The sequence below is a fragment of the Bos grunniens genome, chromosome 13, assembly GCF_055505025.1.
Source record: "Bos grunniens cultivar Pamir isolate PY7600 chromosome 13, Bosgru_T2T1.0, whole genome shotgun sequence".
Classification (NCBI taxonomy): domain Eukaryota; kingdom Metazoa; phylum Chordata; class Mammalia; order Artiodactyla; family Bovidae; genus Bos; species Bos grunniens.
Genome location: NC_141177.1, coordinates 10,851,069 through 10,876,613, shown reverse-complemented (window position 1 = coordinate 10,876,613; position 25,545 = coordinate 10,851,069). Strand labels below are relative to the sequence as shown.

At 49.9% G+C, this 25,545-nt stretch overlaps 1 protein-coding gene across 7 annotated transcripts; it reads left to right on the top strand.

The window, feature by feature from the left end:
- Positions 1-550: 550 nt before the first annotated feature.
- GDAP1L1 (ganglioside induced differentiation associated protein 1 like 1) lies at positions 551-24,938 on the top strand. 7 transcript variants are annotated; one of them, XM_086331699.1, is made up of 8 exons: positions 565-904; positions 8,098-8,290; positions 9,476-9,649; positions 14,405-14,502; positions 15,234-15,348; positions 23,499-23,677; positions 24,138-24,176; positions 24,273-24,938. In XM_086331699.1, exons 1-7 carry the CDS (start codon positions 725-727, stop codon positions 24,162-24,164), a joined length of 966 nt encoding a protein of 321 aa, XP_086187825.1. In that variant the 5' UTR covers positions 565-724; the 3' UTR covers positions 24,165-24,176; positions 24,273-24,938. The 7 variants fall into 7 exon arrangements, with proteins under 7 accessions (XP_086187823.1, XP_086187825.1, XP_086187824.1 ...); XM_086331698.1 differs by having other exon boundaries at positions 15,234-15,366; XM_086331695.1 differs by having other exon boundaries at positions 15,234-15,366; positions 23,499-23,910.
- The last annotated feature ends 607 nt before the right edge of the window (positions 24,939-25,545 follow it).

Genomic DNA, 25,545 nt, shown 5'->3' with positions numbered 1-25,545 from the left:
AGCTACTAAGCCTGGGTTTGGATCTCAGCTTCACCACTTACTAGCTAGGTGACCTTGCCTAAGGTCACCTAGACCCTCTGTGCCTCAGTTTCCTCCTCTGTTTATAAAATGAAGCTAATAGGATTATTGTGATGGTTAAATGAACGGATGGTTGAAAAGCCTTTAGGACAAGTCTGGAAACACAGGAAGTGCTATGTAAGTGTTTGTTCAATAGATCATAATGTGTTCCCTTTAACCCCTAAAGGTCCTTCTGGAGAAAAGTTAGAAAATAACAGCTTCAAAAAGAAACCAGCTATTTCCAGACTCTAATTGATAAAAGGAATGGATTCCTATAATCCCAGCGGTCCCATTTGCCTTTTCGAAGATTGAGAGGCAGAATGTGTTTGCAATGGTGGAATCTTCGGCAGGTAACTGGCCAGACTGGAGTACTTGGGGACATGGTCCACTTTCCTACGGCGCCTCGCGCCCTTCCACCGAGCTTGACCGAGGACTGACGGCTTTTCCGACACGGGCCAGGGGCGGGCCAAGGGGAGGAGGAGGGAGTGAGCTCCCGGGATCCCCCTCGCCCCTCCCCCTCGCGCCCAGTGAGTAATGACATTCACGGGGAAGGGAGGGAGCGAGCGAGCGAAGGAGAGTGGCAGGCTCGGCGAGGCCATGTGATGCTGGGAGAGAGAGCCGCCGCCGCCGAAGCCTTCTGCTTTCCTCCCTCGGATTTCGGGCTGTCATGGCGACCCCCAACAACCTGACCCCCACCAACTGCAGCTGGTGGCCCATCTCGGCGCTGGAGAGCGATGCGGCGAAGCCGGCGGAGGCCCCCGACGCACCCGAAGCGGCCAGCCACGCCCATTGGCCCAAGGAGAGCCTGGTTCTGTACCACTGGACTCAGTCCTTCAGCTCGCAGAAGGTAGCCTGGAGGGAGCCGGGGAACCCGATGCGCCTCGCGGCTAGGAGACTTGGGGGAGGGGACCCGGGAGGGTTTAAGGATCCGAAGATCTGCTCAGAGACTGGAGGGTAGAATCTGGGGTTGGGGGGCCCGGAGGACGGGGGACGCTGGGCTGCTCTCCGGGGAGGTGACTGGCCCTGTCTTGGGCCCCAGGAGCACCGTCCCTCATCCTAGGCACAGCCATTCTGCCTCTTTCCCTCCCAGAAAGACCTGATCTGTTGGAGGGCTGAGAAGAGAGACAAAGGCAAGGGGAAGGGAATGGGCACTGCTGGGAAGGCGGCCTGTTGGAGGGGGCGGCTGCTGCGGGGAGGGGGAGGAGCGCTTCCTGGGGTCCAGCCTCCAGCCCCAGTCCCATCGCAGGCCTGCCCTCTGCGCTTCTATCCCGATACCACAGGCCTTCGGGTCAAAGCTCCCCTGCCTCTCTGTCCGGCTGGGGGACTTCTTCTAACTGGGGTTTGAAGGGTCTGACCCTAGCCCTCCCCTTATACCCCCTAATTTTGAGCTGAGATGCAACGAGTTAACCCGTCTCCCCAAACCTCAGCTCGGCCCATAAGATGTGTGTTTTCTGCTCTTAAAGGCACAGACAACCCCACAGCCCTTTCTCAGACTCAGGGGAGCTGGAAGGTGGTTGGGAATCCAGCCCGTTGTTAAGTTATCGGGGTTCCCGCTTTCTAGGGGTGAGGTCCGAACCCCGCACCTGTAAGACCAGGGCACCTCTAGGGGCGCAATCTCCAACCCTGGGCTGTCCTATCTATGAGGCACAAATTCAGCACCATGGCCAGGTCCCAGCCGCTGGGTCCTGGTGCAGCCTACGGGTCACCCATTGCCTGACCCTTCCGCTTCTCCCTGAAGATCCTTCTGTTCCAGTCACGTATTTTCCAGATGGAGAAATAGATGCCTTAAAGAGAAATGGCCTTGGAACCAGTCTTTGATTTGATTTTGGGGTTCGGGCTCAGTTTTCATCATCTGGAAAATGGGATAATAGTAACAATTATAGCTATTTCCTCTAATTGCAACCCCTTCTTAGGGTTGCTGAGAGAGTTGTTGAAAAGGTGTTATAGCTCATAGTTTTACACTTGTTCAGTCGCTAAGTCGTGTTCTACACTGGCACTAGTCGCACATGAGCATACATTACTGTTTCAAACACAGAACACTGGGTCCCACCTCAAAGATTTTGATTCAGTAGATCTGGAGTGGGGCCAAAGATGCTGCATTCTAACAGACGACCAGGTGATGCTGATGAAGCTGGTCCACCGACTCTCCTTTGAGTAGTTCCCAGTTTAAAGTACAAACTCTGAGGCCAGACAGTCCCCAGCAGGAGAGCCATCTTCCCCAATAATTCACCATGGAGTTTTTGGCAGGTCATTTTGCCTCCCCCAAAGCCTCAGTTTTATAATCTGTAAAATGGAGCTAATGGCAGTACCTTCTACAGAGGGCTATTTGTGATAGTAAAATGAGATGATACACAGAAGTGCTGATAGCAGTGCCTGGCACAAGATCAGGGCTCTGTTGATAATGATATCACTAAAGTGTGAGGTAAAGGAGGAGATGGAGTTAACCAAGGTCACGCGGGGACTCGTCCATAAATTCTATACATGCGTGCTGAACACCTACTGCACGCCAGGCTCAACAAAGTTGCTGGGGATTTGGGAATGAGTCAGACCCACTTCCAGATGCCAGGATCTCCTCCTCCCCCAGAACCTCAGGAGACAAGCCCCAATGTCCAGGACTGGACAGGGGTTTGGGGCTGGCACCTCCCATCACCATTTCCCGAGGAAGCCTCTTGAATATTTCTTATTCAGGATGAGCTCAGCTCAGGGCTAAGTTGCCCCCTAAGTCAAGGATGGGACCACCCAATGCAATCCCATTTGTGACCAAGCCTCTGACAAAGGCATTCTCCTGCCTCTCCTGCCAGGGCCTTCTCCTTGCCCAGGTGCCCATGGTGGGTTCTAGAGGCAGTGCAGCCTGGCAGAAAGCTCTTGGGCTGTGCAGTCAGATGGTCCTGGCTTCTGGTTTCATCTTGAGTGCTCACTGGCTGTGTGACCTTGGACAAGTCACTTCACCTCTCAGTGCCTCTATATCCTCCTCTGGAAAGGGGGACATTTGCATCCGGCTCTGCAGGATTTCTGGGGGATTCAGAGGACATGGACACATGTTAAGTGTCAGGCACACAGCAGGAGCTTAGCGTTGCCTTCTTTTCCATCAGTCCTAAAGGGCCCTGCCTGTATGCACAGCAGTTCCCAGAGGGCCCTCCCACACATGGCAGAAGGCAAGTAAATGGCCTCGACCTGCCACTCTGGCCTTGCTTGTCAAGCTCCTGGGCACTGGCACCCCAGTCCTGTCCATGTTGCCCTTGGCCATGTTCCAGCTCCACCCCCACTCCCAGGAGTGCCACAGGCGAGGACTGCACAGCCCACCTCTCCTCCACTCAGAAGTCTGCAGTGGCTCCCAAGTCCCTCTGGGAAAAATCCAGAGTTGTCATAATGGCCTCAGGCCCTCCTGCAGGATCTAACCTTGCCTGGTTGTGGAATCCTCATCAATAGGGGGAAGCCTATGAACTTTTCTCAGAATAGTGTTTTTAACTGAGTAACATCAATACATAGGAGCATTGGATTAGAAGGAAAACCAGTCCTACCGAAGTACAGCTATTGACATATTTTCCAAAACAAATGAATTACATAATAATATGTATTAACCCATCGTATCACGTGATCGAGTGCCAGGACTGATGACTACTGTAATGTTGAAGTCGTGACAGTTATAACTGCAGCAGCTGTGAAGTGATGACAGTATCTGATTCCTAGTGGTGACAATATTGCAGGCACTGCTAACACTACCATGCCTTGTCGCCTACACTCATAATTGAAGAGAATGCTAAGTGTCAGCCTGAGATGACTGAAAATAAACCTGTAATTTTCCCATCCTAGTTCAAGGACTCCCTAATTTTATTCATAGACCCCGGGGTCTAGGAACCTCTATTAAAAATCCCTGTGCACAACTCTTCCTGATCCCCTCTCCTCTGTCTCCCATACATCCTGCTGCAGTCACTCTGGCCATCTCACCATTTCTCAAAAATTTCAGACATCTCCACCTGAGGGCCTTTGCACGGGCTGTCCCCTCTGCCTGGAACTCGCTTCCTCAGATCACTGTTTGAACTACCCCGTCACTTTGTCCTTTGCTCAAATGTCACCTTCTCAGAGAGGCCTGCCCTGATGGATCACTCTGTTGGGTTTTTTTTTTTTTTTGGCCGCCCTGGGTCTTCGTTACAGCGCATGGGCCTCTCTAGTTGCGGAGCACTGACTCTACTGCAGGCAGGCGCAGCAGCTTCAACACAGACACTCCAGTTGTGGCGTGTGGGCTTAGTTGCCCCACGGCATGTGGGATCTCAGTTCCCCATCCAGGGATCGAACCTGCATCCCCTGCACTGGTAGGCGGATTGTTAACCACTGGACCACCAGGGAAGTCCCTGGATCACCCTATTTAAAATGCCCTGGACCCCCAATTTCCCTTACTTTGCTCTGCTTTTTTTCTTTTTTTCCCAATGAACTCACTCTTTTGACACACTATCTCATTTTAACTGCTTGTCTTCTGTCTGCACCCATTAGAGTGTCAGCTCCCTGTGGGCAGTTACCTTTGTTTTGTTCACTTCTGAGTTTCAAGCACTTAGAATGAGACCTGGCGCAGAGTAAGCATTCAGTAAATAAGTGCTGAAAAAGGGCTCATTTGTAAGCTTCAAAATGTTATATTAAAAGGCATTTGATTCTGTAAGCCTAAAACTGCTCTAAGAAATAAAGCTTATTAATTTTTTTCAAAAAAGTATTTGAGACAAATAAACTAAGATTCAGAGACTCCAAGTATCTTTTACAAAGTCACACAGCAACTAAGTGGCTGGACAGAGACACCAACCCAGCCCATCACCATTTGTTCAGGGCCTGGGTAAGGGGGGACAGTGCCTAACCACGACAGTGAAGCACCAGTGGGTGAATTCCAGGCACCCACAGGGGAGACAGTTTGCCCAGAGATGGCTGATGCCTGGTCACACTGAGTGGTGACCACCTGAGTCTGACCCAGCCTCCAAGAGGTAGAGATGGCAGATGGCCTTGATGGCTGCATGCCCTTCCCCCGGGCCTGGCTTCCTCCCACACTCTCCTCCCCCGCAGAATGGCACATGGCTGTGGCCTGCAGCACAGCTAAAGGAGAAAGTCTCCTTGGCTGCTTGCCAGTGTGACCCCGAAGCAGCTCCAAGCAGGACTGTTGTTCCTCTAAAGATAGTCCCCTACCCAGGCAGGAGTCCCACCACCAGGCATCCTTACTGAAGTTCAAGGCCAGGGCCCTGGGAGTAGACGCCCTGCCAGGATGCACCGTCAAATGTCTGGACCTGCCAAGGGCAAAGGCCTGATTTAGTTTCTGTTTCCATACATCCAGAGATCCCAGCCTGACCCAGAGGCTGGATGGCCCAGCGGAGCTCGCCGGGATGGGCTAGAGGGGAATGGTTGGTTGGGTTCCAGCAGAACTCCAGCCTTGACTGCCCTGCAGCTCCTACAGGGCACAGGCACCACCCATGAGCTCAAAGATACACATATAAATGCTTTCCGTCATGCCCACTCACACTTATACACACACAGGCACACACACTCATATTCACACTCATGTACAAATGCTCACACAAGACTGGATGCTCACACTGATTTGTATCCATACCCACCCACACTCGTGCACACACATGCGCAGACATTTGCTCACTTACACAGCTGCCACTCAGACACATGCACACACACTCACACAACTAGACCTAACAAATGCCACCCTGGCACTCCCTCTGCCACAGTTCCCCCCATCTTAGAACCAGCAGTTCCCACCCTCTGTCGAGGAGGGCAGAGCCAGCCCTGTCTCCCGCAGGATCTGAATGTAGCATCAGCTCAAAGCAGGGCCACGGGACACTCTGAGAACACGGAGTTCAGCCTTTCATTTTACTAACAATTAAAAGGAGGTTCAGAAAGGGGCAGCAGTAGTTCCGAGGTCACACAGCATTGCCCCACGGCAGAGCCAGGCTGAGGACCTGAGTCCCTGCCTCCCCATCCTGCCCACGGGGCCTGCTTTTGGCTCCTGCAGCAAATGAATCTGGGTGAGGGCTGGGGGCTTCAAGGGCTGATTACCCCTTCTTCCCCACAGTCCAGCACACAGACGGGGTTGTTCATGTTAGCTGTGAGGGTGGGGCATCAAGTACTCTAAGACATCAACCAGGAATGCAGGGTAGGGCAGTGTGTGTGTGTGTGTGTGTGTGTGTGTGTGTGTATGTGTGTGATAACAGTGATGTTGGAACCCATGAATTAACCTCTCACACTGGGACTTTATCCATGTCATTCCACCTCAACCTTTTGCCAGCCTTGAAGGAGTAAAATACATTCCTCATTTCACAGAAGCTAGGGATCAGAGAGGTCACGTGACTTGCCCAAAGTCACATAGCAAATAAGCAGCAGAGTCAGCCTTCAAGTTCAGGTCTGTCTGCCTCCAAAACCTAGTCTAATTCAAGAAGCCAAGACACACATTACCCCTACAGTATGCCAGGCACTGTTCCACAGGGACTAATCTATCTAATCCTCACAACAACCCTCTGAGGAATTTACTCGTGAGACTTCCATTGAACAGATGAGGAAACTGAGGCACACAAATGGAGAGCTACTTGTAAAGCCAAGAAAGAAAGAAAGAAAGTGAAGTCAGTCAGTCATGTCTGACTCTTTGTGACCCCATGGGCTCTAGCCTACCAGGCTCCTCCGTCCATGGAACTTTCCAGGCAAGAACACTGGAGTGGGTTGCCATTTCCTTCTCCAGCAATTAAGTGCTAGAGCTGGGACTTGAACTGGCACAGTCTGGCACGCAGCTTAACATTTTGACTATAACACCATGTTGCCTCTTCTGGAGCTTACCTCTTGGTATCTGGGAGGAAGACTGGGGACACCCAGGCTCAGGAGTTACCACCTAGGTATGGAGGGGGGTCATCGATGCTTTACCAGAAGAGACCTGTGCTTCTCTTGGGATGCCTTCTCTTTCTCCTGGGCTGGAGACAGAAATAGGGAGAGCTTGTAGGCATGGAACTTGCCATCCTTTTGCTGGGAGACCTTGGACAAGCCCAGCTTTCTCTCTGAGTCTCAGTCCACAGAGAGAGGACAGTTGGACTAGGTGGTCATTAACCATCTCCCAGCTAAGAACTGTTGGGCTGGATCAGGAGCAAGCTAGCCTCAAAACTCTCCATTAGAATCTACCAGCTCCAGTGTTTGTCAGGGACCCTCTGGACCTTAGGGAAAGACTCTGGAGAGGGCAGGTCCAAGACTCCCTGGAAGGAGCCCCCGGGGCAGAGAACACTAGTCTGGGAGTCAGGAACCTTCTAGTTTTAGGTCAACTGCCAAAGTGGCTGTGTGGCTTTGAGTAAGTTAGTTGCCCTCTCTGGGCTTTCATTTTCTCATCAAGATAAACAGGGAGATGGTCCCTGCTCTGCCACCCTATGAAAGGCTGTTGTGAGCATCCAACGACCAGATAGGAAGGTGTTTGGGGACAATAAAGGGCTAGGCTGATGTCAGCAAATTCTTTTCACCTCACTTTAGATTTCTCAAATCATTTGAGAAATTTTGCTGTTGATTATGATGATGATAAGAAATTCTGCAAATTTCCTGGTCAGATTCACGTTTGGAAGCCAGGCTGAGTCCAATCCTGATAATGATAATCATGAATTAAGTGCTTTCTATGTACCAGACACTGTGTCGGTGCTATTATTAATACTTCAATTCCGCAACAACAAAAAAATCTGAAGCCTAGAAAGTGTAAGGAATCTGCCCAAATTCACACAGCAGAGCCAGAAATCCTATCCCAACTATGTCCAACTGTGACTCCCAGCTCCCTAACCACCAGTCAGCACTGCCCCTGGTCCCCAGGGCAGAGCTGTCTTCCTCCCTCCACCAGGCAGCAGGCACCAAGCACCAGGCCCCCACGAGGTACGCCACCCCGTCCAGCACCCCAGGGGCCCAGGAATGGGTTCCAGCAACATGTCCCCTCTGGTGTGTGACCTCTGACCCCTCTTCCTCCACGCCCCGCCCCACACGGGCAGAGGGTCCCCGTGTGTCTTCCCGCCTTCCCCGCTCTGACCCTGGCGCCTGCAGGTGCGGCTGGTGATCGCCGAGAAGGGCCTGGCGTGTGAGGAGCGGGACGTGAGCCTGCCACAGAGCGAGCACAAGGAGCCCTGGTTCATGCGGCTCAACCTGGGCGAGGAGGTGCCCGTCATCATCCACCGCGACAACATCATCAGCGACTACGACCAGATCATCGACTACGTGGAGCGCACGTTCACTGGAGGTACGGTGGCCGCGCAGGCCCAGACAGCGCCCGGAAGCTTGGCAAACCTGGGAACCCACGCCCCAACCCCCAGGCCTGGTCTCCCCAACAAGGAACCATGGGCTACAGGCTGGGCTCAGATACCCCCTCCAAGATCCTCAGATCCCCGAGGACCCCCACTTGGAGCTCTGGGGCTGTAGCCTCCTCCCAGGAACTCAGGAGTCACAGACTGGGCCACAGACCCTCCCGAGCCCCCCAGGCCCGAGCGGGGCCCAGAGCCCCTTCTAAGTCCCCACAGACAGGACCCCGATCACCCAGAGAGGCCAGGGTTCGGTCGGGACCCTGAAACCCTATAAGCACAGTCAGAAGCAGCAGACTCTCCGGGAAGCCGGAGACCAGCTCGGATACCCGAGAACTTTCCAGAGGTGAGCAGGGCCCAGCTCCTCAGAGCCCCCAAGTTCTTCTCCACCCCTCCCTGTTCCTTCCTTCCCTCTGGCCCTGCTCAAGTTCAGTAGTTCAGTCCCCATGGCGGAGACGGGCCCAGATGCGCAGTGTTTAAAAAAAAAAAAAAAAGAATTAGTTGCCAACATTTAAAAACCAAGGATGTTTCAGTTTCAAACATCCAGGATTCCAACTTCTCGCCAAGTCTGGCAACACTAGGCCTAGACTCCCACCTGAAAACAGGCCTTGGCAGGTGAGAAGCTGCCCCTTGAAGGACAGTCTGGCAGGGCTCCCTGGAGGAGAGGTAGGCGGGCAGGACCACTGGCGTCCCCTGTTAGCCTGGTAAGGACCTTATCCCAAGAGTCAAGGAAAGGGGGTGGGCCCAGGAAAGTGTTAGTCGCTCAGTCGTGTCCGACTCTGTGTGACCCCATGGACTGTAGCCCGCCAGACTCCTCTGTCCGTGGGATTCTCCAGGCAAGAATACTGGGGTAGGTTGCCATGCCCTCCTCCAGGAGAATCTTCCCGACCCAGGGATTGAACCAGCATCTCTCATATCTCCTGCATTCTCAGGCAAGTTCTTCACCACTGGCATCACCTGGGAAGTCAAGGAAAGGGAGTGGGTCCCAGACCGCTGGATAATTTGTGGTTCCAGGATGCTGAGGTTGGGGGGTGTGGTGCCAGAGGCTGGCCTCTCTGAATCAGGGGGGCGGGAGGCCCAAGACTGGGCCCTCCATCCCCTCCCCAGCCCCTCGCTGTGTCCCGCAGAGCATGTGGTGCCGCTGATGCCGGAGGCGGGCAGCCCCCAGCACGCGCGGGTGCTGCAGTACCGCGAGCTGCTGGACGCGCTGCCCATGGACGCCTACACGCACGGCTGCATTCTGCACCCCGAACTCACCACTGACTCCATGATCCCCAAGTACGCCACGGCCGAGATCCGCAGTGAGTGCCAGGCGCGGGGGTGGGGCCGCAGGACCCTCCTGTAACCTTGGCTTAGCCCCCCTCCTCCCTCTAAACCCAATCCTCACTCCTCCTCCTCTTCCTCTTATTTCTGTGTCTCTTACTCACTTTCTTCCTTTCCTTTCTCCTCTTTTTACTCCTTCTCTCCTCTTCCCCGTGGATATCTCTCTCCATTCCTGTGTCTATTTGTTCATTTCTCTATCTCTCACTCTGGGTCTGTCTGTGTCTGTCTCTCTGGCTTTCCATCTCACTCACTGTTTTGAACTGAATGTCTCTCTCCATCTCTGACAGTTCCGCTTTCTTGTCCCCATCTCCTGCCCCCCTCCTCTTGTCCTGCTATCCCATATAGAGGCTATCGGGCTATCTGTCGCCCCAGAGGCGTGTCTGTCCATGGGAGCTTGGACACTTCTCCAAAGGCATCCCAGCCCCAGACACCTGGGGTTGGCAGCCCAGGGCACTGAGTGACATTCGGGCTGGCATCACCAAGGATGACTGCCCAGACGTTGTGAGGCCCCCAGTGGAGTCTCTGATTTCTGATTAGTCCATCACACGTGTACTGTCATAACTGCCAGCTTGAATGTGCCCACAGCCTATGTTATCCTTTCATTTTTTTTTCCCCCAGTACTCAGTATATAAGGGTTGGATGAAATCAGATCATCCATCAACAACTGTTTACAGACTTTGGTCCAGGCTCTATGCAGACACCATGGAGTCCTATACACAGAGGAAGCGTGACGAGTCTAAGTAGATAATAGATGCTTGGTAAATGGTCACTTCCTCTCTCTCAAGGGAATGAGGCTCATGTCTGAAGGTGAGGCAGATTGTGGAACTTGATTTCATCCTTTTAGAGTGCCCCTAAACAAGACTCAAGATTTGTCTATATTGCCCTGTCCCCAGTGAATCAACAACATTTTTGAGGTCTTCTATGACCCAGGCCTTGGATAGGGAGCTGGGGACAGAAGGGGACTGTTACAGCATCTACCCTCCCAGGGTCATGGTTTCCTGGAAGCAGAAAGACAAATGACCAGGTAATCACAATGCAGGACTAAGTAAATTTGAACAGCGTCTCAGGAGAGCAGTGTGGCACTCTGTATCGAATATTAAAAGGCCCACACCTTTGGAGATTGTCCTGCGATGACAATTGGATGTGTGAGCCAAAGAAGTATGTACAAAGATACGCATTGCAGCATAGGAGCTAATAGCGAGAAGCTGGAGATAACCTAGTTGTCCATGAGCTGGGGAAATGAACGCATGAATGTGTATGCGTGCTCAGTCATGTCTGACTCTTTGTGACCCTATGGACTGTAGCCCCCCCAGCTCCTCTTTTCATGGGGTTTTCCAGGCAAGAATACTGGACTAGGTTGCCATTTCCTTCTCCAGGGGATCTTCCCAACCCAGGGATCGAACCGGAGTCTCCTGTGTCTCCTGCATTGGCAGGCAGATTATTTACCTGCTGAGTCATCGGGGAAATAACCTTGTTGTCCATGATTTGGGGAATAGGTAGATAAATTCTGTTTCTTACAAACAATGGACCATCGCGCAGCTGTTAAAAAAAATAATAGGCTTATGGAATGCTCTTTAAGACGTATTAATAAAGAAGAAGAAAGTGAAGCATCTAATGTGTTATCATTTATATATGTCAAAGGGGGTCCAATGGATACACGAGCGCTTGCAAACACAAAGCGTATTTCTGGAAGGATGCATGAGAAGATTAAGGGAGCAGGACTAAGGGACTGCAGGTTGAGAGAAGAGAGATTTACTTTTCTCTGTACATTCTTTAATATTGTTTGAATTCTCAAGCAAGTATGCATATATAGTCTGTTCAGGACTCATTGATTTAAATTTTTCTAATCTAGTACCAATCAGTGTTATGATAAGGGGAACACAGAGGCTGGGGCTAAAGAAGATGCCCATCCCAGCCTCTGGGGTCATGGAGGGCTTCTGGAAGGCAGCAATATTCAAGGATGACCAGGAACTAGAAAGGGAAATAAAAGAGAGAATCCTTTTAGGTTCACGGATAGGAGAGGGAGTGGTGTGAAACCGAAGGACACTTAATGGGGTTGATGGGTGTAGCCCAGTGGGGGTAGGTGTGGTCCTGGTGTGAATCTAGGGAGTAGGGCTGGCAGAATTGGAATTTTATCTGATGAGCAGCAGAGAAACAGTGGTGGAAAATGACAGGATCAGATTTGCATTTTATAAAAATCATTCAACAGGAAGAAGAGTGGGTGGGACAGTTAAAGGGTCCTGGCTGTCATCTAGGTGAGCAGTGATGCTGGTCTGGACTAGGTGGAAGGAGGTCCTAAGTGCTTCTGAAAGATAGAGGTGCTCCCCCATCTTGTCCTGAGTTATTTGAAGGTACCTAGAAGGCACTGGTGGGGAAGGCAATGGCACCCCACTCCAGTACTCTTGCCTGGAGGATCCCAGGGACGGCAGAGCCTGGTGGGCTGCAGTCCATGGGGTCGCTAGGAGTCGGACACAACTGAGCGGCTTCACTTTCACTTTTCACTTTCATACATTGGAGAAGGAAATGGCAACCCACTCCAGTGTTCTTGCCTGGAGAATCCTGGGGACGGGGGAGCCTGGTGGGCTGCCGTCTGTGGGGTCGCACAGAGTCGGCCACAACTGAAGCGACTTAACAGCAACAGCAACAGAAGGCACTGGGGTGCAGAGAGGATCTCAAGACTCCAGCCCAGCTGAGGGAGAGAGGAAGGACCTCACAGGATGCAGAAGTCATCCTGCAGTGACCCCTCCCCCATCCCAATTAGTCAAATGTCTTTCCTTGGCCTGGTCTGCCCTCGTGGGGTCTAAAGAAAGCCACATGGGGAGCCCTGGGTGACTGGCAAGAGGAGAAGATACTGTCCTTGAACTTCAAACTCATAAAACATCAATGAGACTTAATATAGCCCCATAGCTGAAAGATCTGGGAAGTGTGCTTGCTGATATCAGGCCAGGAGATGGGATGGTGGACAGTGAAACCTCAGAAGCAGAAGCTGAACAATTGCAGTCACTCATTTATTTTCTCATTCTATTCCATTCATTCATTCATAAACTCCTGTTCTGTGCCACGCCTGTACTGGTTTTTGAGGGAACAGAGATGAATCAGATATATTCACTGTTCTCCAGATACTTGGGTTCTGATGGGGGACATGCACATCCAGAGATAAGTACACTGGCATCAAAATGTCCATGTGCAGCAGTACATGTTGTGCACTGCACAAGTCAGGGGGGCACTTTTCACATAGACCACAGTGTGAATAGATTTGTGTAATGGCAGCTGACTAATGTGTTTGCATTCTCTGGAAATCTGTACAGCATATGCTGGAGGACAAAGAGACCTAGAGGATCAGGAAGGGCTTCATAGAAGAGGTGATCTTGAGCTGGATCTGGAAGGGGAGTTTCAGGAATACAGGAGAAGGCCCTTCCAGGAAGAAGAAGCAGTCAGAGCAAAGGCCTAGAGGTTTGGAATGATCTGGACATTCAGCGAGTACCAAGAGACATGGGTTCGATCCCTGGGTCAGGAAGATCCACTGGAGAAGGGCATGGCCACCCTCTCCAGTATTCTTGCCTGAGAACCCCATGAGGAGCCCGGCAGGCTCCGGTCCATTGGGTTGCAAGGAAGTGACTTAGCACACACGCACACCCAGGCATCTGGCTTGGCTTAGTGTGGGGCAAGCATGCTGCAGTTTGGGGAGTATGCAAACAAGCAGCAGGTGAAGCAGAGAAAATGATGGGGTTGGTTGGGTGAGGGTGAGTTTGAGGGGCCCAAGAGATATCCAAATGGAGTTGGGGCTCAGGGGAGAAGGGAGGTCAGGTTTACGCACACCTGACCCACTGTGTGTCCCAGACTTACTGGCTAAGAATTCTGGAGAAATTCTACCTCACACATGGAATCTGTTCCACAGGATCTTATCCCACTTAATCTTTCCACCTCCTCTTGTAAAACCCATGGCTCACAGTTAGACTTTTTAAGGTAGATTACAGGACAGTTCCTCTTTCTCATTAAGAATAATTCTCACGGTGCTGCCTTGAGTTCCATCACTTCCCCATGTTCCATCACTGGCCTTTTTGGCATCTTTAAAAAGCCAGTTTTCCCAGAAAACATGTCAGTATGTCCCTATATCTTCAGGGAATTTCCCTCACCAAAAGTGGACACCCAGCTCTCATGATTTTTCGTTTTTTTAACTGAACAAGTTTTTCCTTGTGGGTTACAGTGAGTGAGCACCAGACTGAGAATCAGACAGATCCAGCTTCAAAATCTCTGCTTGTTGTTTACTAGTTGTGTTACATTATTTAGCCTCTCTGAACTTGTTTCTTCACTACAGAAAGGGGTGGGGGAAATGTAAACTGAAATAGGAGCTTGTCCAGATTTAGGGTGATATTCATTTCCGGCCAGACTCCTACTCATCCCCCAGAGTCTCCTCCTCCTTGAGCTTTCTTGATACCTTGTGCCCTCTGGGTCCCACAGTATCCATTCCTTCTTCATTAGAGGTTGGCCATGCTATGTCATAGATATCTGTTAAGGGTCTGTCTCTCCCACTAGCCTAAGCCTAAGGCAGGATGGCATCTCATCCATCCCTATGTCCTGGCCTGAAGTGACATAGTGTCTGCTGGTTATGCCTGTTGATATTGTTACTTTCCAGACTAGTGTTTGAGTGGGACCTAGTCCAAGGTGTGGGGGAAGGGAAAGGAAAAGCACCAGGTATCAGATGAATGGGACCTTTCCTATTTTTTCCCCAGGACATTTAGCCAACGCCACCACAGACCTCATGAAATTGGACCATGAAGAGGAGCCCCAGCTCTCTGAACCCTACCTTTCTAAACAGAAGAAGCTCATGGTGAGTGCCCCTAGGTCTGCTCATTCCCCTCTCCCACCGTCTTTCCCATGGAAGAGAACTGGGAGAAGCTGGTTCTAAGTAGAAATCATTTGATGACCTGAAATAGGAAAACCACTGGCTTGCTTTTCCAATCCTGTCTCCTCTGTCACTTACTGGCTCTTTGACCTTGAGCAAGTCACTGTGCCCCTGCAGCCTCCCTTTCCTCGTGTCTTCAGTTGTGTCTATAAGAGCAGAGCTTTGTATTGAGGTTCTTGGGTAAATGTAGTATTGAGGGAGTGCTTTAAGGAGAACCCGGTAAGGATGGGGTAGGAATGAAGAAGGATCCAAGTTCACCTGCTCTGGACCTTAAAGGGTACCACAAAGTCACCTTGAACAAAGGGAAAAACTTTTATACCCTTGTATTAGCCATTGGCCCAAGTATTTCTCAAATATTTCCAGGAAACTCCTTTTTGGCCAAAAGCAGTTCTCTGGAGAAGGGGCAGCTTTGAGCCACTATCAACCAGCTTTTACACCCATGAAAGGGATCTGGTCAGGACAGCTAAGCTCACTAGACTGCTGTGAGCAGCAGATGAGGATGCTTTGTAATGTTGGGGTATCCAATACCCTTGAGGGATTATTTGGAGACTGGGTTTGGCAGAAGGGGGTTTGGACCAAGATTCTTCCATCCCTGCTCATCTTTGCCCTATTGAAGCCAATTCAGCTCCTCTAGCTCTTGCCTGTCCTGCCCACAGGCCAAGATCTTGGAACACGATGACGTGAGCTACCTGAAGAAGATCCTGGGGGAGCTGGCCATGGTTCTGGACCAGATCGAGGCTGAGCTGGAGAAGAGGAAGCTTGAGAACGAGGGTGGGTGCCAGTTCTGGGGTACGTGAGTGCTGGAGCACATCCAGCCCACCCTGTCTGTCTCAGCATCTTTTCCCCAAAGATCTCAGAGGACTGTCCAGGTGGTTAGGATCATGGGCCATGGAGTCAGAAAACCTAGGTTTAAGTCCTAGGTTGGCCACTTGCTAGTTGAATGGCCCTGGGCCAGGTATTTCACCTCCCTGAACCTCAGTTCCCTGTCTATAAAGTGGGGATAATAATAAGACCTACTTCAGAGAGATGCTGAGACACTGCATGAAATTATACATGTAGAATGCTTAGATCAGCGTTTCGCACACAGTAGGTATTTAATAAAGGTTAATGATGATGATGATGGTAGTGATGGTGGTGACCATTATCCCTTATACCACCTCACCTTTCCCCCACTGAAGGATGTATTATGTGTTATGGCTCCTTCATGCTGTAGCCATACATCTAGGCTCACCTTGACTCTCTGATCTTGACTCTTTCTATTCTCAAGTGCGTCTCTTCTTGGGACTCTAAGTATGCCAGCCTCATTTCCACCTCCAAATCTTTGCACCTGCCACTCTTCCAGGCTGGAGTACCCTCTCCATACCACTCTGCTCCTTGTCTTCATTTATCCACCATCTTTGCCATCACCTTCTTCAAATTTCATTCTGGACTTTCCCATTTTGCTCTATTTTAGGTGGCCTGTTAGTCTGGTCTCCTCAACAATGCAAATTTGTGGAAGCCATGCAACTTGCATTGCTACACTTACAGCTTCACACACACACACATAGATGTCTGTGTATTTGGAGAGGTTGTGGAGCACAGTATTCTAAAAGATAGGTGTAGAGTCAGACAGATTCAAATTAGGGTTCCAGCTTTGCTGCCTATACTGTGTGACTTGGACAAGTTTCTTTCCCTGTTGGAGCTTCAGTTTCCTCATCTGTGAAACAGGATGTGTGTGAACGTGCACAGTCACTTCAGTCTTATCTGACTCTTTGCAGCCCCATGGACTGTGGCCTGCCAGGCTCCTCTGTCCATGGGATTCTCCGGGCAAGAATACTGGAGCAGGTTGCCATGTCCTCCTCCAGGCAATCTTCCCAGGGATCAAACCACATCCTCTGTGGCTCCTGCACTGCAGGTGGATTCTTTACCTCTGAGCCACCAGGGAAGCCCGAAGTAGGATGGTAATAGTACAATTTAAAACCTTAACTCCATCCTGTTGAACTCTTTAAAAAGTGAAAAGCACTCAGCACAGTGTTTAGAACAAACTAGTTTATTGCATGTGACAGCTAAAGACATGTGCATTCTTCAGATGAGAAAACTGAGGCTCAGAGAGGTAAAGTGACTTGCTCAAGGTCACACAGCTCTTAAATGGCATAGTTAGGACAAGAACAGCTTCCCTTTTGTTGGGTCCAGTGTTCATCCAGCACTTCACAGCTGAGGCTCCAAGTGCAAGGCACACACAAGTACCTAAGGTCCTAAACAGGGACAAGGTCATGTGTGCTGAAACCAACTGTCATAAATCCTTTCTACAAAAAAAGTGCTGTATGGCTAAATGAGTAAAAAGAATATATGTGGAGTTGGCCAAAAAGTTCATTCGGGTTTGTCCACATGATATTATGGAAAAACCTGAATGAACTTTTTTGACCAACCTGATACCTCAAGAAGGAATTTCCTCATTTCTATCTCAGAGGGTGCTGAAGAAGGGCTATTACGGAAGAGTGTTCAGGGGCCAGTGGACTTAGCTGGACTACATGTTGCCCATCATCTGGAAGGCTAAGCAAGACTAAGTCAAATGATGGTCACAGGGATTTTGAGAGCAGCAAGAGTGTGCAAATACATGTTAAGCATCTTCTTGTATCACATTGACTAAAGCCCCGTTGGCTAAAGCAAGTGACACAGCAGAGCTAGGATTTAACGGGTGGAGGGTTGGATTCTTCCTCTTGGTGGCAGGATCAGTAAAGCCTTTGTGTAGGGGCATGCCTGCAAGAATAGGAGGAATTTGTGGCTGTTTCTGCAGTCTCCTTGGGATGAAGTGTTCTGATTTCACTTTCAGTGGGTTTCACGGGAGACAGAAGCGCAGATGAGATGGTGGTGGCTAGGACTGAGGTGGTGGCCGTGGAGATAGAAGGCATGAAAGACTCCAGAGGTATTTTGGAGATTAAAATGGGCAGGAACTTGCTGAAAGGTTGAGGATGTCAGGGGAAGGGTGGGGAGTAAGAGGGGAGAAAGGAATCTAAGAGGACTTCTGAGGTCTTGGTCTGAGTTACTGATGATACCGTTTCCTGATATGGGCAAGGGGGACTCAAGAGTCCAGTTTGGGACACAGTGAGTTTGAGATGCTTTTGCAGCACCCAAGAGGGCATGTCACGTAAGCTATCAGATATTCCAGTCTGACTTTCAAAGGAGAGGCCAGAATTTGGGGATGGAAATTTTCGAGTCTTCAGCATATCTGTGGGTTTTTTGGTTTTGTTATTTATCTACTTATTTTGGCCATGTGGCTTGTAGGATCTTAGTTCCCTGACCAGTGATTGAACCCATGCCCTTGGCAGCGAAAGCATGGAGTTCTAACCACTAAACCATTAGGGAATTCCCATATATGTTGTGATTCAAGTTATAGAATTGGATAATGTCATGTAGAGGATAGTGGAGAGAGAAAGACGCATCAAGACCTGCTCATAAGTTATTTATTGCTTATACCAAACTGTTCCCAAACTCAGCAGCTTAAACAAAAAGCTTTTGTCATAGCACACATTTTTCTGTGGATCAGGAATTTTGGAGCAGCTTGGCTGAGTGGTTCTAATTTGGGGTTGCATGATGCAGGCTGCAGTCCAGCTGTTGGCTGGGGCTGCAGCACTTTGAGCTGAAGGATTGGAGATTGCTCATTCACGTGGGTCTTGACTAGAGGTCTCAGTTCCTCAGTGGCTGATGGCAGGAGACCTCAGTTCCTACGTGGGCATCTTATTAGGGCTACTTGAGTTTCTTCACAACATGGCAGCTGGTTTTCCCCTGAGTGAGTAACCCCAGAGAGATAGAAGCAGCAGAAGCCACATTATCTTTTATGATCTACCCTTGAAAGTCATTCTGTCACTTCTACCACATTCTGTTCATTCAAAGCCAGTCATTAAATACAGCCCATATTCAAGGGGAAGAAAAGTGGGCTCCACAAAAGAGGTAAGTATCAAGTAATCTTGGACATATTTTTTCTTTTTCTTTTTAAATTGAAGTATAGTTGATCCGCAACATTATATTAGTTGCAGGCAACGTTATATTAGTTTCAGGCAACGTTATATTAGTTTCAGGCAATTTACCTTCTGAGCCACCAGGGAAGTCAGTTTCAGGTATACAGCATAGTAACTCAGTATTTTTACAGATTATACTCCATCAAAAGTCTTTACAGGGTAATGGCCATAATTGCCTGTGCTATACAGTGTATCTTTTTTGCTTATCTATGCGATACATAGTAATTTGCATCTCTTAATCCCATACCCCTAATTTGCCCCTCCCGCTTCCTTCTCCCCTTTGGTAACCACTAGGGTTTTTTTCAATTAATTCATTAGCTGTTTTTGGCTGCTCTGGGTCTTCACTGCTGCAAGTGGGCTTTCACTAGTTGCTGTGCACAGGCTGCTCACTGCGGTGGCTTCTCGCTGCAGCTCGAGGGCTCCAGGGCCTGTGAGTTCAGTAGTTGTGGTACATGGGCTTAATTGCTCCACAGCATGTGGGATATTCCAGGACTAGGGATTCAACCCATGTCCCCTGCACTGGCAAGCAGATTCTTAACCACTGGACGACCAGGAAAGTCCAACCACTAGTTTATTTTCTCTCTTCTTTATGGAAAGACATTCTATTTTATTACTTATTTGGCTGCACGGGGTCTTAGTTGCACCATGTGGGATCTCCGATCTTCATTACCACATGCGAGATCTTTAGTTGCTGCATGTGACCATTTAGCTGTGGCACCCAAGATCTAGTTCCCTGACCAAGGATCGAACCCGGGACCCTCTGCATTGGGAGTGCAGAGACTTAGCCACTGGAACACCAGGGAAGTCCCAGGAATGGGCATTCTTAAATAGTGACGCACATGTACATGTTTGCAAACATCTGTCTGCAGGCAAACACCAGATGTACGTGAGTGTACACTTCACTCCTGCATGTGGTAATCCAGCCCACTTCATGGACACAGGCACCCACGTGTGCAGCTGTCTACATGCCTATACACAATCAGCTGCACGGATCTGAGCAGACATTCACATGGCTAAACATACACACCATGCAGGTTGCAGACACATAGGTCCACACACAGACCCAAATCAAAATGCACCCATTGAAAGGGGATTGTGTGTCTGTAGAAATACATACAGATGTGTGTATTTGCACATAGAAAGAAGCAGCTTAATGTAGTGGTTATAAGCACAGGCTCTGGAACCAGAAGGCCTGGGTTCAAATCCACACTCTGCCACTTACTAGCTGTGTGGCTTCTACTAAGTTACTTAACCTCTCTGGGCCTCAAATTCCCTCACCTGTGAAACAGGGATAATAATGGCACCTATTTGATTGGATTGATGTGTGGATTAAGGAAATGAAACCACACTCTCCTGGTTCGTCTCGTGCCTCACAGATCATGCCTTCTTGTGCGCCATCACTAGTTCCTCTCGTTGCCCAATATCTAAACCTTGGCGTGTCCCACGGCTTAGTCCCTGGTCCTGTTCTCAAATCTATCTACACTTATCCAGTGCGTACTCCGGCACTTCCATCCCCTGGTCCTGCCTCCTCTCACTGTCTGTCACCCTGATCATGATCTTACCCGTCTTCTTACACAGCAGTAACTCCCTGATCCATCATTATTAACAGCCCCTTGTCTGCACCTTCAGCTCCCTTATCCCTCTCCTACTTCATCACACTTTGCAAAACCTCAGTTCAGTTCATTTCAGTTCAATCACTCAGTTGTGTCCGATTCTTTGCGACCCCATGGACTGCAGCTCACTAGGCCTCCCTGTCCATCACCAACTCACGGAGCTTGCTCAAACTCACGTCCATCAAGCCAGTGATGCCATCCAAACATCTCATCCTCTCTCGCCCCTTCTCCTCCTGCCTTTAATCTTTCTCAGCATCAGGGTCTTTTCTAAAGAGTCAGTTCTTCGCATCAGGTGGCCAAAGTATTGGAGTTCAGCTTCAGTATCAGTCCTTCCAATGAATATTCAGGACTTATTTCCTTTAGGATGGACTGGTTGGATCTCCTTGCAGTCCAAGGGACTCTCAAGAGTATTCTCCAACACCGCAGTTCAAAAGCATCAATTCTTTGGCACTCAGGTTTCTATATTATAGTCCAACTCTCACATCCATACATGACTACTGGGAAAACCATAACTTTGACTAGACGGACTTTTGTTGGTCAAGTAATGTCTCTGCTTTTTAATGTGATGTCTAGGTTGACCCCATGGACTATACAGTCCATGGAATTCTCCAGGCCAGAATACTGGAGTGAGTAGCTTTTTCCCTTCTCCAGCAGACCTTCCCAACCCAGGAATCGAACTGCTTTCAAAACCTCAGACCACTCTCCACCTATTCAGCCTATACCCAGGAGCCTAAACATGGCTGGAGGAATGTACAAGGATGGTGGCTGATCTTTATTTCTTTCTTTTTTATGATTATTTATTTGGCTGTGCCAAGTCTTGGTTACAGCACATGTAATCTTTGGTGCCACATGTGGTATCTTCATTTGCAGCATTCGAACTCTTAGTTGCAGCATGTGGGATCTACTTCCTTGATCAGGAATTCAACCTGGGCCCCCTGCTTTGGGAATGCAGAGTCTTAGCCACTGGACCACCAGGGAAGTCCCTGGCAGGTCTCATTTTGAACTCATGACCACTAACCTTCGATGGCCTTCCTGCTGCCCCAGGCCTCCCACTGCCTCCTCTTCAGATGGCGATTTACTACCTCTCCTTTCTCCTGAACCCTCCAGCTGCTTCTCCCACATCCTCACTCTCAACTCACCCCCATAGCTACCCTCCCACCAGTCCCAGTGCCTGTATATACACTGTATTTTATCGATTCTAAGATGCATCTTTGTTAAATTACATGTCAACATCCCTGAAATTGGAAGGTTCTCAGTAGTTTAATTGGCATCATTTGTTCTCTCTCAGGTGGATGTCTTACATTTGAAACTTAGAATTAGAAGCTTAGATGTCTTGAAAGACAGTGCTGTACTCCCTCTTGTTACCAAGGATGAACTGTTCTTGAACCAGCTAAGCCCAGTCCCTTCCCTGTGTACTGATGCCACCCACGCTCATCCACTCAAGGACAACCACAGCAGTAATTCTCTCCACTTCTCCTGTAGTGTCTCTTCCCCTCTTGGCTCAATCATTCCCATCAGCATTTTTTTTTTTTCTTCCAATTTACGAAAACACTCTTGACCCATCTCATAGTATCGGTGTATCCTTCCCATTACAGCAGAACTCTTTGAAGGGTGACTTTTGCTCAACGTCTCCATTTCCCTTCCTCCCTTTCTCTCTTGGACTCCCTCCAGCCAGGCTTTCATCTTTCATTGTCAGCATCTACTCCAGCTGTTCTTGTCAAGGTCAGCAGCCACCAAATGCAATCTCCAGGTCTCAGCCTCCCCTTCGGTGACCTTCCGGCAGCGTCTGACCTCAGCTGAGCCCTCTCTCCCTGGCACACTTTCTTATCTTGGCTTCTAGGGCACTGCCCTTTCCTGGGTCATCTCCCACCCCATAGGCTGCTCCTTTCATGCTGCTTCTCTGGTTGCTTCTTGTTGCCCAAGATTTCAATCATGATGCCCCCAAAGCTCCACCCTTGGTCCCGTTCTCAGCTCTGTCTCCACTCATGCCCTTGATTATGCCACGCACCTGTGCCTCTAACTGCAGACATATCATCTCTCCTCGGAAGTCTCATGAGCATCTGGAAGGTTCCATAGTCAAGAACAAACTTTTGATCAGAACCTTCATTACATTTTAGCTCCTCCTCCCATGAAACCATGAACCTCTTGAGGGAAGACATTGTGTCTTATCACATCTTCATGACCAGCACACATGCTCAGTTGTGTCTGACTCTTTGTGACCCACGGAACATACCACCAGATACACATTTTAAATGTCTTAAATTATTAATTAATTAATCCTTGACTGCACTGGGTCTTCATTGCTGTGAATAGGCTTTATCTAGCTGCAGTAAGTAGGAGCTGCTCTCTAATTTTGGTGCGCAGGCTTCTCGTGGCGGCTTCTCGTCGCGAAGCTTAGGTAAGTGGGTGCTCAGGCTTCAGTAGTTGTGGCACACAGGCTTAGTTGCCCGCGGCATGTGGAATCATCCCAGACTAGGGATCAAACGCATGTCCCCTGCATTGTCAGGTGAGGTCTTTACCACTGAGCCACCAGGGAAGCCCAGAGCCTCAACTTTTACTCTGACCATGACAGGGAGTCATTACAGGGCTTTGATCAGAGAGAAGGACATGATCTGACTTAAGTTTAATGGGATTCCTCTGACGACTGTGCTGAGAATAGACTCTAGGGAGTCAAAGGCAAAAGATAACGATTGTTAGGACCAGGGTGGTAACAGTGGAGGTAACATCCAACGTTGGATGTTTTTTGAAAGTAAAGTGGATGGGAACTGCTGCCAAAGTATATGTGGGTGTGAAACAAAAAGAATTCGATATGTCATGAGGCTTTGGGCCTGAATAACTGAATGGATGGAGGTGCTGTTACTGATGTGGTGGATTTGGGGTGATGATCAGGAATTCAGTTTTGGACTTGTCCAGTTTGAAACACCCAGTGAACAGACAAGTAGAGCTGGAAAATAAGCAGTGTGATATGTGAGTCCAGAGTTTAAATAATCTTCCTGACCTAGGGATCACACCTGGGCCTCTTACATCTCCTCCATCGGCAGGTGGATTCTTTTACCCCTGTGCCACCTGGAAAGCCCCTAAATACATATATTTGCATTTAACAAGTCAGCTGATTTAAAAGAAAAGAGTAATATAGGAAGTATATGCATATGGCCAAGATCATGAAAGAAGTACAGGAGTGGGTGACCTTGGGGAAACACTGTGGCCAGCAGACAGAAGCCAGAGGCGTTAAGTGATGAGAGAGAAGGGAGTTATGGGAGGACAGAAGCTGAGCCCACCCCACCGCCATCTTGTCTTTCTTCCACTCCAGGGCAGAAATGCGAGCTGTGGCTCTGCGGCTGTGCCTTCACCCTTGCGGATGTCCTCCTGGGAGCCACCCTGCACCGCCTCAAATTCCTGGGACTGTCCAAGAAATACTGGGAAGACGGCAGCCGGCCCAACCTGCAGTCCTTCTTCGAGAGGGTCCAGAAACGCTTTGCCTTCCGGAAGGTTCTGGGCGACATCCACACCACTCTGCTGTCGGCGGTCATCCCCAACGCGTTCCGGCTGGTCAAGCGGAAGCCGCCATCTTTCTTTGGGGCGTCCTTTCTCATGGGCTCCCTGGGAGGGATGGGCTACTTTGCCTACTGGTACCTCAAGAAAAAATACATCTAAAGCCAGGCTCCGGGCTTGGTGTCTGACTGTCGGTGTCTCTGTGCTGTGTGATTCCCCACGAGCTCTCGGTAACACACCGTCTGGTCTCACGAAAACTTGGAGAGCCCCCTCCCACCCCTTGTTCGGAGTAATTCTAGAGTCAGTGTGAAAACATTCCATAGTTTAGAAGTAGATATTGCCAGTGCCGTGAGTTGAGGCCACGGCTCTACTAAAGGAGAAGAAGAATGAGTGGGAAAGAGAGAGAGAAAGGAAAAACAAAAACACGAATGCCTTTTTTTGTTTGTTTTGATTCAAGGTCTCAAGATGGAACTGTGGGGACTAGTTGGGATCTGAGGTGAGTCCCAGGCCATTTCATTCATAGGGCCGAAATTCTGGGAGGTGCTGGGGACTCAGAGGGCCTGACCCTCGCCTCCCCTTCCCTCTTGCCCAGGGAAACTCTTCCACAGGACAAAGCCAACATCAAGACTCGACTCTTCTAAGCGGTACTTCCGGGTGGGGCTGGAGACCCGGAGACCCGCATGGGAGACCCCTGAAGATCGGCTCAGGGGCTTCATTCTTCTCCTGGACCTGAACTGAGTCAGCACTGGCTGAAGCCAAGGCAGTGACATCCAACCAGAGGCTGTGTCTGGGACCGATGCCACAAGCACACCCTCCCATTCCCCTCTTGATTTGAGCAGAGTGCTGCTGGGTCTGGCGCTTTACCGGAAGTTCCTGAAGGCAGCGTCCATCCCATCCTCCTCTTCCCACCTGGAGTTGAGTTTTCCCGCCATGTGAGGTGGACTTTCAGTAAAAGCCATGTTGACCATCTCTCCTGGCCAGAGTGTTGGGTTTGGAGATGGATGGTCCTGGGGTCCCTTCTCCTGCCTCTGCCAAAGCCATCTCTGTCAATGCCTGCCTTCCCCACCACTCTCTGGGCTTCCTCCGTGCCCCACCATGTCTCGAAGGGTCGGGGTGCGGGGGTGTCTCTGCATCCACGCTGCCAGCCCCTGGGGCATCTCACTTCCCTGTGCCTTTTGCATGTTGGGAAAGGTTCTGAGTGTCACTGCCGCTCATGCTTGAAAACCACCGAAAGCCCCCAATAGAGCATCCAGGAGGAGCCGCCGCTTTTCATTTGTAAACCTGAGCTGTCCATCTAGCTCTCATTCCCAGAGGTCAGAGGGGTACCCCTCAGGGCTAGAGGGGTAAAGATAAAACGTTCAGACTCTGTGAACCTGACTCTCCCTACTCTGTCGCCAGGTTTGACCATTTCACTTCTATAAAGAAGGAAGAAATGACTGATGGCTTTGGGGGATCCCAAGGCTTGAGCTAGGGAGACCAGGTTTTATCTGATATGAAAGGATAGAGAGGATATTAGAGCATCTGTCTAGTATTTTAAGGCCCGTTATTCAAGAGGGCCAGGTGACTTCGGATCTTGGTTCAAGCCTAAGAATATAATTGCTGGATCTCACCCAGCTGCAAAGGAGGCTGGGAAATGTAGTCCTGGTTGGCCAGCCTATTGCTCAGGAAGGAGAGAACAGATCATAAGGAGAAACTGAAAGAGAAGAGGCACAGACAGACTTCTGGCGAGAACTGTAGACTCAAAGCCTCTGTGAGCTCCCACCTGCTTGTTCTACATATGCAGAAACTGAAGCCTTGGATGGGTACATGCCCGGTTTGGTCAGGATCCCATTATGAGTGAATTAGAGAGCCAAGTGCCCTTTTCC